At 41.1% G+C, this 13155-nt stretch overlaps 1 protein-coding gene across 1 annotated transcript in view; it reads left to right on the top strand.

Annotated features, from left to right (window-relative positions):
• Positions 1–13155, top strand: part of scfd2 (sec1 family domain containing 2) — a 278578-nt gene that overhangs the window by 213829 nt on the left and 51594 nt on the right. Inside the window, exon 6 of the mRNA XM_078217208.1 lies at positions 12114–12259. Within this exon, the coding sequence (XP_078073334.1) occupies positions 12114–12259 (146 nt within the window). The remainder of the gene's footprint in view (positions 1–12113; positions 12260–13155) is intronic.

Here is a 13155-nt window from a genome sequence, read left to right as displayed (position 1 = left end):
AGTCTACTCATTGGGTGACAGCAAGAATTTGCCGTAATATAAACTGATTGACATCGAAAAGTAGCCAACTAGTCCTTGATTTGCATATATGTTTTTAGAAACCATTCTTGTCTTTTACTGTAAACCACTGCTCTCTTTTATTTTATACAACCAGAAAGTGAATAAACATATGTGAGCAATTGTTCACTTTTTTCCCAATTTTAGGTTTTAAGATAATTGAAGTCTTTAATCTGTGGTACAATTAGCTTGAGGACAAAAATATTTAGCCACTGGTTCAATCTGTACATATATCTTAATAGTGGATCCCGGGTCTAATAAATAAAATGAGCTCTAAATTTCAAGCATCAATTTCCACAAGAAAAGTTTGGTTCACCATCTAAACTGTTTAATTTTACGATCAATGAAAGAAGAGTTAGCTTCTTCGGTCAGTTCTTTAAATCAAATTTTGGACACTGAATCAGACAAGTAAATGAACATTGAAAACAATATAAAGGAGACAGTCAGTCTCCAAATCCAATGGCTGAATATTTAATGATTTGATTAAACAAAACATCTAGAAGATTTTTCTTCATGATTATTCTTGATGATTACCAAGAGGTCCACTAATGGGTTAGTTAATAAATAAGAATGTCCTGATCTGATTCCTGGTTATTTAACTAACCTCAGGATGGCATCAGGGTCAATATAATTGACCCCTATGTTCCTCACTAAGAAAGAGGAAACTTGGGCAATGTCCTTGTTTCTGATCGATTCACAATGAGCCTTGCTGAAACATGCAAGTGTGGAGACAGGTTCAGACTTTGCAGTGATTCCCCTGACATGATCAGTGAGCCACACAGCAATCACTGTGTAGGTGCTATGCATGAAGAGGAGCGGGTACTTGCATGGATTATAGGAGAGCAACAGGTGTCCATGGAACCACATCTTAGCAAATGGTGCTATCATCAAGAAAGAAAGCCTAAGTTATTGGCCTTGATGTTAAACAAATTCAATTTCAAAATATAGCTGGCAGAAAGAAGGCAGGGTGTTATGGTTAAAATGGAGGGGGAGCTTGCCCATTCATTTTTTGCTTTGATCTGACCACCTGCAATTTCAAATCATTGGTGACAAGCACACCTTTTCCAAGTCCGTTAAACAGCTAGATCAGACTCTGATAATATCAAGGAGGCCCGATCTGCTCTTTCAGCTGGAGGCCTGAACAAGGAGCAAAGAACCATAGAATCCCTACAATACAGAAGGAAGCCATTCAGTCCATTGAGTCTGCACTGACTCTCCAACAGAGAATCTTACCCAGGCCCCATCTCCGTAACCCCACATATTTACCTCACTAATCCACCTAACCTACACATCTTTGGATACTAAGGGTCAATTTAGCATGGCCAATCAACCTACCCTGCACACCTTTGGACTGTGCGAGGAAACAGGAGCACCCAGAGGAAACCCTCGCAGACAAGGGGAGAACATGCAAACTCCACACAGACTGTCACCCAAGGCTGGAATTGAACCCGGGTCCCTGACGCTGTGAGGCATAGTACAGTATTTTAGAACATAGAACATTACAGCGCAGTACAGGCCCTTCAGCCTTTGATGTTGCACCGACCAGTGAAACCAATCTAAAGCCCATCTAACCTACACTATTCCAATATCATCCATATGTTTATCCAATGACCATTTAAATGCCCTTAATGTTGGCGAGTCCACTACTGCTGCAGGCAGGGCATTCCACGCTCATACTACTCTCTGAGTGAAGAACCTACCTCTGACATCTGTCCTATATCTATTACCCCTCAATTTAAAGCTATGTCCCCTCGTGCTAGCTATCACCATTTTAATTTCCTGCAAGTTCCCAGTGGAAGTTTTGTACCCCCCCAAGTTCCTGTTCCAGCCCACCATCCAGGCAGTCATTCCTGCCAGATTTGGGGATGGAGCTGCAGTCAGGGCTTGGATATTAAAATGAGGTTTTACGCATTCCAACCATTATTCATGTAAATTGAGTCTGTGTCTTTATATGCCCTGTTTGTGAACAGAATTCCCACTCACCTGAAGAAGGGGCTTGGAGCTCCGAAAGCTTGTGTGGCTTTTGCTACCAAATAAACCTGTTGGACTTTAACCTGGTGTTGTTAAACTTCTTACTGTATTAAAATGAGACCAGGAGAGAATGCTGGTACAGACCAATCCCACGCCCTGTTATATTAAAATGCTATCTCAATAATCCCAACTGAGTCTATGAATACTTAATAATTGTTGATATCTTTACCTCACCACCTCTTCGTTGTTTCGAGTGTTGATATAATAACCTCTTTATACAGTAAAGTATCCCAAGGTGCTTTGTAGGAGCGTTACCAAACAACGTTTGGCCAAATAACCAAAGATGTGGTCAGAGAGGTAGTTTTTTAGGAGCATCTTAAAGGAGGAAAGAGAAACACGGTTTAGGACCTCGACAGCTGAATGCATGTTTGCCAGTGGTGGAGCGATTAAAATCTGGATGTGCAAGAACCAGAATTGGTGGGCTGTAGAAGTTTTTTTATGTAGTGAGTTGTTCAGACATGAACTGCATTCCTGAAAATAGTGGAGAATGCAGAATCCGCAAAAACAAAATTGATAAATATTCAGAAAAGAAAAATTAAAAAGAGCAGGGGAACGGAACTAAGTAGATAGCTTTTCCAGAGCCAGCATAGGTGCACTGTACTGAATAACCTTTGGCTGCGCATTCGAAACTATATCATTTCTATGATCTATACTAGCATTAGATTGCAACTGGCATCCTTTGCTCCCTGATCCTGGTTTACTGTCTGTACCTCTAATCCAGCAGCACTGCAGAGGGGCCATAACCAGCACACCAATCTGCAATTCTGTTTTTCAACTTGTATCGATCAGAAACAAGGACATTGCCCAAGTTTCCTCTTTCTGAGTGAGGAACACTGGGGTCAATTACATTAAAATACTGTACTCGGCATCACAGCACCAGGGACCCGGGTTCAATTCCAGCCTTGGGTGACAGTCTGTGTGGAGTTTGCTCGTTCTCCCCGTGTCTGCGAGGGTTTCCTCCCACAGTCCAAAGATGTGCAGGGTAAGTTGATTGGCCATGCTAAATTGACCCTTAGTATCCAAAGATGTGTAGGTTAGGTGGATTAGTGAGGTAAATATGTGGGGTCATATATCGGGTAAATGTATCAGAGCCAATTACATTGACCCTGAAGCCATCCTGAAATCGGTTAAATAACCAAAGACCAGGAATCAGATCAGGACATTCTTATTTATTAACTAACCCATTAGTGGACCTCTCAGTAATCATCAAGAAAAATCTTCTAAATGTTTTGTTTAATCAAGTTATTAAATATTCAGTCATTGGATTTGGAGACTGTCTCCTTTATATTGTTTTCAATGTTCATTTACTTGTCTGATTCAGTGCCCAAAATTGCGACATTTATCTGTACTTTCAAATGTTTCATTTTGGGAAAAAAAGCTCCTCTTTCAAACACGGTGGCATAGTGGTTGAAAGAGGCCCCAGAGACCCAGGTTCATTTCTGGCCTTTGGTGTCTGTCTGTATAGAGTTTGCATGTTCTCCCCGTATCTGCGTGGGTTTCCTCTGGGTGCTCCGGTTTCCTCCCACAGTCCAAGATGTGCATGTTAGGTGGATTGGCCATGTTAAATTGTCCGTTGGTATCCCAAGATGTGTAGGTTAGATGGATTATCCATGGGAGATGTGTGGGGTTACGGCGACAGGGCAGGGGAGAGGGCCTGGGTAAGATACTCTGTCAGAGAGTCGGTGCAGACTCAATAGGCCAAATTGCCTCCTCCTGTATTGTAGGGATTCTATAAACCACCACCCCTTTCCACACACACCCTCCCCCCCGACCCCCTCCATATACAAGGCCAAATAAAAAGAGAACTGCTAATGCTTGGGAATCTTAACTAGGTGTACCTGAAATTATTTGTGGTGACTCATAGGTTATATTGTTCTGGAATCATAGAATCCCTATAGTGCAGAAGGAGGCCATTTGGCCCATCAAGTCTGCACCGACCACAATCCCACCCAGGCCCTATCCCCTTAACCCCACGTATTTACTCTGCTGTTCCTCCTGACACGATGGGGCAATTTACCATGGCCAATCAACCTAACCCACACAGCTTTGGACTGTGGGAGGAAACCGGAGCATCCAGAGGAAACCCGCACAGACACGAGGATAATGTGCAAAATACACACAGTCACTCGGGGCTGGAATTGAACACGGGTCCCTGGCGCTGTGAGGCAGCAGTGGCAACCACTGGGACACTGTGCCACTCCAAAGAGGTACTAGAGTGAGATACGTATTGCATCTGAAAGGATTTGGAAAGATATTTATTTACACACAGTGAAAACTTTTAAAACATTTTTTAAAGTTTATAAGTGTCACAAATAGGCTTACATTAACACTGCAATGAAGTTACTGTGAAAATCCAATGCACCTAAACAGCACGTCTTTTTGGTTTGAAATGCTTGCTGGAAATCAGGATTTTTGCTAAATGGTGACATTTAAAAGGCTGATTTAGTGCCAATTGAGGTTGGTAAATAAAACAATTAACTTGTCACATACAGTTATGGTCACAAAATAATTGTCAATGTAATGTGCTGTATTTGCATAAGTAACCATTAAATATAGTTACATAATTTATCCTGTCAAAGTTTTTGCTTTACTTTGTTTTGATGCTTTGCACCCTGAGAATGAATTCATTGTTGCCCAAGAATTCTGTGATCCTATCAGACCACTGGACAAGAGCTTAGGTCTTGCAAAAAGCAATTCCAGGCACAATTTGTGAATAAACAATCTTTCAATCTTATCATATTTCTCCTATAATAAGTGCCCCATACTCCCAACATGGTTTATTATATTCAGAAGGGATCAGATGCAAGTTGCATTCTGGAAGCTGTGCATAAATTTCTTGCACAGTGATACTGATGATTTATGACAGCTGAGTCTGTTATCTAGTTAAACTTTTCATTCAACTGATCCAGTGACAGCTTGGTGTAAACTGAAGCTTGACAAATAGTTGCAGACCTTCAAAGGAACACATTAGACATATTTCGAGATGCTTTCTCGTGAATGTAGTTATGTTTTCTGTCTTACGTGGCAAGTACTTAGAACTCAATTTGAGAACAAGATGCCACCGAATGTACTTGACTGAGTTTATTGGCTACCCTTCCCCTTGCTTTTGACAGATGACTATTGATTCTTGATGAGTAGTTTACAGAACCCTTGATTCATGGATTTTAGTGGCAATTGCTACTTGCTCTTCATTAGATTCAACACCTCCTCAGATATGATTTATTGTTTTACAAATATGACATTTGCAAAATCAGGTACAAACATGACACATTTCTCTTATCAGGCATGATAAGCATTGGTGTGTGTATGTAGGTATGGAGTCCTGCATTTATAATCTTCCATGACTTATAATAAATTGGATCATGAGCTGCTCTACAAGGATGGAAACATTGCACAGTATATTCTGCTATATAGAAACTGTATCTGTTTAACACCACAAAGTCTAATTTCAGTTAAGCAGTAGGTTCGTTCATTCAGAGTTTTCTTACGCCATGTCAGAATCCTGGATTTGTTTCTCATCTTTGTAAACATGTGATTGGTAAGGTCAAAGTAGAGGCTAGTGAGACTCCGCCCCCCCACGGCGTGTTTCTCAGAGGCGGGAGGTGACCCGTCGTTGGCCAGTGGCGGGATCTTCTGGTTCCACTGCTGTCAATGGAATTTCCTATTGAATCCACCCCCCCCTCCCAAACCTTTCCCCCGGGAAACCCACTGTGGGGGCGCGCCATCAGTGGAACCATAAGATCCCGTCAGTGGGAAGGGTGGGAAAATCCCACTCTATAATCCCAAGAGTTTCACTATACATTCCAAATGCTTGCATTTTCTGGTTTATAATTTTTTTTAAATCTGACACAAATTTGAATGTGATATTTGTAATTTTTAAATATATGTTACTAGGATATCTCCCATGGTATTGTTAATGGCAAATCAAATATAGAGTACTTTGTAAGCAGAGGAGTGTTCTATCTTGCTACGTGCAATGTATTATTTTGCTAATGTGAAGTTCTCTCCTTAAAGTCACAAAACCTAATTATTAAGTAAGCAGAGGTTTAATTGTTATTTGGTCAGGGATTTCACTGTTTGGAATCAGTCACTTTCAAATTGGAAGTTAGAAATACCCAATATTTTAAGATTGTTTTGCACCTGCAACAAAGGGTGTCTTTTATTTGCTGCATTTTTTATATAAGTGTATATGTGGGTAACTTTTATCATGCATAGATAAATGGCCCACCTAGATTTTCCATCTCCTTTTAAGTTTTTTAATTGAACATGCCTACAGCACATGTTCAAAATCCAAATTTCTTTTTAGACAGTCTGTTTGTTTTGAGTGAACACATTTTCAAAGCCTGACAGTTACTTTATTTAATCTAAATGAGTATTTGAACTAGGTGATTGTAAATGTTTGAGGAACGTTTAACCTCTGTGGTAGGGTAACTAAATTGCCGAATTACTAATTATTTCTTTGTGGCATTTCTAAGAGCAGTGAATTGAAAAGACTCAGAAAAATCAAACCCATTACTGCACAGTTTTTAAACTTCATACAATTTAATTTACCACAGTTTAACTGAGCTATTTATTCAAATTCATTCTGAGGGCTAATAGACAATGGAAGTTGCATCATGATCATCTGGAAAAACAACAAGCTAAAACTTGCTTTTGTTTCTTCAGTAATTAGTATAATCTTCACCAACATTAAAGGGATTTTAATATTGTTCAGTTGGTTTTAGTTTGGCTGCATCATGGGCATCAACATTAAGAACTTTATCATTGATTGTGATGTTTTAAGCTGATAAAACAAACTCATCATTTTAGGAACTTTGCTGAGGTGAAGAATATTTGAATGTAGTGTAGTTTCCTCTACACTCCAATGTTGGGTGGGATTTCCCGGCCGTGCTCGCCCCAAGACTGGAAAATCCCGCCCGAGGTCAATGGACCTTTGCATGGTCCTGTCCTGCCCGTTACAATTCCCGTGGTGGGCGGAACGGGAAAATTCCACCCATGTCTTATGCTAAGTTTCTGAACTATACCATTTCTTTACATTTCCCACAAGTCATTTTTGTCCTTCTGAGGCAAAAATAATAATGAACTGAATAAAAACCCAACTTGCATTTAACATAGTAAAATGTTTCAAGGTGATTCACGGGAGCATAATGAGACAAAGATTGGCATCGAACCATTTGCAGATGCAAACATCCTTCCACTTCCTATACTGAAATGTATGTACCCACAGAAGTGGCAAATGATGCCAACCAATGCCAAACTTATCACATACAATGGCTTGGAGATTCCGTCCCTGGGATCCAAGTGCCACTACAACAACTCACCCTGGCGACCTCAGATATTTTATGTCGTTGACACTATAGGTCCAGTGATCACAGGCCTACCGCATACAAGGACATGTCCTTGGTTAGTATCCATGATATTGACAAGACAATGAAAAATACCACAGACCACAAAGAGCACCATTAGAAACCCCATTGGGAGAAGATCACCTAACTGCAATACAGGTCATCAGTCAACAGGCTATGTGGCACAGTTGGAACCAAAGATGTATACCCATCCTGAACTTATACATTTCATCACACTGCGGAATCAATGTGGATTTACTATGCAGCAGACAACCTCCCCAGTCATCATTCATCAATGCTCCTGGGAGTACAAATTGCATTACTTGAAAAACAGGGGAAGATAAAAGATGCCCATGACCATTGTGCAAGTAACAAATTATCCAACCTGATATAATAGCAAAACATTGCAGATGCTAGAAATTTGAAATAAAAACAGAAAATACTGAAAAACTCTGGGTCTGGCAGCATCTGTGGAGAGAAAAACAGAGTTAGCATTTTGAGTCCAATATGGCTCTTCTTCAGAACTGAAGAGTACTGAACATGATGAATTTGATGCTATTGACAAAGAGGGAAGGGGCAGCTGAAGTAAAAAGTCAGGGATAGGTTAGAAGGCAGGAAAGATTAAATGATAAAAATGTCATGGAACATGAGGCAAAAGGAGTGGTAATGATAGAATTAATGACTAAAGGAGTAGGTGCTAATGGCAGAATAAAGGTAAGCACAGTCTGACAGCAAAATGGCAGAATATGTTAATAGAAAAAAGTTCAGCACTGTCTGAAAGCAAAAGCATGAGAACAAGACACAGAATGGCACTTGGAGGCAGGAGGAAATGCAAAATGAGGAATGAATCCTTCCCTGGGATAGAGGACCCACGGAAATGCAAATCCCACACAATGAGAGCTGCTGCCAATCAGAGGCCAACAGTGCTCCATTACAATCAGTGCCACTGCATCGCAGTGAGGGGCTGTGAAAGCGGGTGCCAGGGTATGGCTTTCAGTGGCCATGCTGGGTTCCTAAATTGATACTGTGCCTTTGAAAGAAAGACTCCCGGATTTGACGGGCAACTGTCTGGAAGCACAGGAGAGCCTTGCACTTGCATTTGCAATTATCCCTGCCACTCGGGGATAATTGGTGTCAAATGGCTCAACAATGAGCCTAATTGACAACCCGCTGTGAGCTGTCAAGTTTCCCCAATGGGCCTGTTCCCATCTCCAGCGTAATTGTGAGAGGGTTAGGACACTGATGTGTGACTTCTCCCATGATTAAGTGAGCCTAGCCATCATGTTTCCCTCCTCAACAGGGCTGGGCTTTACTGTAGTTAGGATATGAACAGAGTGTTTGGAGTTTAAGCTTATGGAGGATGAGAGATTGGTCAGGAGAGCATTGGAATACTCGAGTCTTGAGGCATCAACGACAGTTGACGTCGTTGGGTAGGATGAAGCTGGGGAGAGAGGAGCAACTTTGCAGAGGTGGAAATATATATATGGTAAATGTATAGTATATATATAACATGTTGCTGCCTTACAGACAGTAGAATGTAAGCAAACCATTCTGATTTCAGCTTGAAATACCAAGAAATGTCAGAACTGTTTCTATTATACAAGGGCTGTCACTGCAATTGTAATCCAATTATTTGTCATCTCAGTCAATTGCTGCTTTTCATAAGTAATATTATCCACTTTCACTGAGGTATTAACTAGAAATGTAATTTCAAAAATGAAGCTCTCTTGACAAGTGCATTATGGAGTAACAAAGGGAGGTTCCCAACACTTGAGTGATACAAGGCTGAATGGTATTTTAAGAATGCATTGTGATTCCATTAATCTGATTCTGGGCTCGAGAAATTAATTTGAAAGTGCTTTTAAGTATCATCTATCATTCAACTGAATGTCAAGTGCTCAGCATGGATGCTCATTAACCCAGTCAGTCACAAGACAGCTTACCAGGTATGTCTACCTGCTGACTGTTTAAATATTTAGTACTTTTCAGAACAACTAACTCTTCAATGCCTCAATGGCATAATGATGATAGTAACTGCAGACAGGCTCCACAAACCAGCCCCCATTTGCAAATCTAGGCAACGATAACACGAATGGCAGATGTGAAGCATGTGGTGAAATGTGATGTAAAGCGACAGCAGCTGTCTAAAGGTACTTTTACATTGCCAGTTGTTTAGTTTGGTTTGCAGAGTGGCTCCTGAAGATCCTTATCCTTACTGAAAAATTGCATTCCCACTGGCATTCCACAATCTGAACTAACTAAGCACTATTATAAAAGCATCTGAAGAGTCGTAGTTCAGTAAATGGAAGACATGTTGCTTGCTCTATTATTTTATGCAATTCCACATAATCGTTTGGAGTTTACGATGGTAACCTTAAATTAGATTTAATGTTATCACATTCTGTAAGTTACATTTAGTGATGTACACTTTGAGAATGTCTGTTACCCATTTATGTTTACTTCTCCTCAAGTGTGGAGCAAATTCTTTATTGCTTTTGTTCTTGCTGTGTGTAACTTCAGTGACATTCATCATTGTTAACAAGGAATCTTCCTGTCACTATCATAGAACTAAAAAAAAAAGTTTGCAACCCAGAAAGAGGTTATTCTGGAACCCAGCATGTTTGCTAAGGCAAGTCAAATCCCACAGTGCTGCGTTCCTCAGTTCCATTTCTTCTTGATTTTTTCTCAAAAGATGAGCTGGATCCTATTCTCAGCTCAACCGCACAACTCCCTTTCCTTTAGGGAATACTGGTTAGCAATCTTGAGCAGGAACTCTGGCTTTATTTTCTCACTTCCTAGCCCAGGAACAGTGAAGCCAGCGGTGGCATCGCTGCTCTTTCACTTTCAAATTTTAAATGGCTATAAGGAATCATCTTAGTGAAGGGAACCAAACAATGGTTTGGCAGTAACAGTGATAAGTGTGCTTAAGCACACTAACAGACACTTTTGAAATTATGAGATCAATTAATCACAGACTGATGTTAGTTCTGTTCATTTTAACGTTTGGGCCCATAAATTCTCCAAGAAGTAGGCACAGTAAGAAGTCTCACAACACCAGGTTAAAGTCCAATAGGTTTATTTGGTAGCACAAGCTTTCGGAGCGTTGCTCCTTCATCAGGTGAGTGAAGAGTTGGGTTGACAAACAGGGCATATATAGACACGGACTCAATTTCCAAGATAATGGTTGGAATGTGAGTCTTCACAGGTAATCAAGTCTTTACAGGTGCTGACAATGCAAGTGGAGACAGGGTTAAGTACAGGTTAAGGAGGTGTGAATTGTCTCAAGCCAGGACAGTTAGTGAGATTTTGCAAGCCCAGGCAAGTAGTGGGGGTTACAGAAAGTGTGACATGAACCCAAGATCCTGGTTGAAGCTGTCCTCATGTGTGTGGAACTTGGCGATCAGTTTTTGCTCGATTCTGCGTTATCATGTGTTGTGAAGGCTCCAAGAAGAGCTGAGTTGCTGTATGGACAGTATCACTGAGGGATGGAGTATGGATAACTGTTGTTGGCAATGGAAGAGGAACATTGGAGTTAGCCCAGCAGTGTCCTAATCAACTTCACACAAACATAAATTGGCTGCCCCATTTCCTACATTATAACACTGTAAAGTTAGTTCTTTAAAACTACTTTAAAATGACTTCATTGACTGTGTAAATCATTTGGGATTTTTTATATGTTTGTTTGTTTACTTGTGTGTAAATTGATGGGTAAATTCCCATCAATTTACCTTATCAAAGGTAAATTGATGAGAATTTATCTTTTTTGTGAAAGTTCGGGATCCAGAGATGAATGGTAGGACAAATGCTCCAGGTGCTTGGATAGATGGAAGATCTTTAGAAGGGGTGATTGTGTGATTTAATAATGTCCAGAAGGGGATCAAAAGGTTTTGGAGCCAGAAATATAAAGTGTTAGGGAGTGGGACTGTTGGGAAGAGGTTCCTTCATCCTCGGAATGGTACAGTCTCTCCAAGGTTTGAGAGTTGTATGATGGAGGTCATGCTAAGGGTTTCACTGGTGCAAAAATACTTGAGAGATGATACAGTGCTGGTGTTGGAGCATTTGGAGCGGATCCAGGATGGTTTGACTCTGTGAAAGAGGGTCTGAAAGTAATGGTGCTGGATACAGGAGTTTGGGAACAAATTTGGCGTACTGGGTTCTGGCAGCATTGGGTATTCGGCTAGGCAAAGGAGTGCAGTGATTTGGAGTCATTGGCATGGAGTTCACAGAACAGCAATTGCCAAGTGGAAACACTGGAAAGGAGGGTTTGACCATCAAGATGATTGGGGGAGAAAGATGCCTGAATCCAGGAGGAGGGGCTGGGATATAATCGTGTTGCAGGTGTTCAGGTATTTTGGGAGAGAGAAAGTTTAAAGGCAATGGAGGCTATAAACCTTCATACGTTTCCCACATCCCACCTCTGCCACACCTATGGCCAAAGAAGTTTCCCAGCACTAAGCTGTAAAACCTGTCATCCCAAATGAGATTATACACACTGAACAGCAATTAAATCTTGGGATTTGTGGTGGATTCCATTCTATCTTACACTTGCAAATTGAGTGGTTGGAGGGCTTTTTGTTACAATCCTATAGCACAAATACTGTGAAATCTGAAAGAGAGTTCATGCTGTAGGGATTCACAGGTCTCGAATTATTGAATGATATAAAATTAATTTTATTTCAGGTTGTTCTTCAGCAGCTGAACTAACATTTGACAAAGCCACTGGTGTTGTGGAGCAAATATTTGAGTCGCTTCAGGGGATAGCAAGAGCACGGGTGCACCTGAGGCAGTTCAAGACATTATACAGCCCCAGTGACAACACCCACCAGGTAAGGATATTGAATTTAATTGAATGGTTCCTTTTACGTGGCTAATGTTTGGTGAAGCTTTTTCACTTTTCAGGGTAAAAGATGTCACTACTTCAAATTGAAACATTTGCCATTATCTGGAAGAAGCACTCCCAGGTTATATCTACCATAAGACAGGTGCAGAGTAAACCTCCTCAACCATGGTGACAGTGGCCAGTTGCAGAAATGCATCAGTATTTTTGAGAATCTAACTTCTCACCAGACCCTATTTTACCGGTGGGGGATTGGAGGCAGCGTTGATAAAATTATGGCAACATTATGAATTTTCTTTGTCTGGATTATCTAACCTTGTGACCTCTAAGTAATCTCCCTGCCACGTTTACACTGAGAGCTCTTCCCCATCAAGAACTGAGTTGAAATTTGTCTCACTTTATTTCACCTAGGATCCTCGCACCCAGCAAAAATTAGAATCATAGAATCCTTACAGTGCAGAAAGAGGCCATTCGGCCCATCGAGCCTGCACCACCCACAACCCCACGTATTTACCCTGCTGATCCCCCTGACATTAAGGGGCCATTTAGCATGGCCAATCCACTTAACGTGCACATCTTTGGACTGTGGAAGGAAACCGGAGCACCCGGACGAAACCCACGCAGACACGGGAAGAATGTAAAAGCTCCACACAGTCACCCAAGGCTGGAATTGAACCCGGGTCCCTGGTACTGTGCAGCACGGTGGCAGAGCTAACCACTGTGCCATCGTGCCACCAATAATTTATCCTTGGTATTAATCTGTGCCAGATAAAACAAAGAACCACAGAAGGTCATTCAGATGTAGTAGAGGATACTTCTCTGAGATAGTTTGACCATACCAGACCAGTACACTGTCGGTTTTGGGAATGTTTGCCGCTTCATACA

Source organism: Mustelus asterias, chromosome 1 (assembly GCF_964213995.1).
Source record: "Mustelus asterias chromosome 1, sMusAst1.hap1.1, whole genome shotgun sequence".
Lineage (NCBI taxonomy): Eukaryota > Metazoa > Chordata > Chondrichthyes > Carcharhiniformes > Triakidae > Mustelus > Mustelus asterias.
This window is presented reverse-complemented; position numbering and strand designations above follow the sequence as displayed.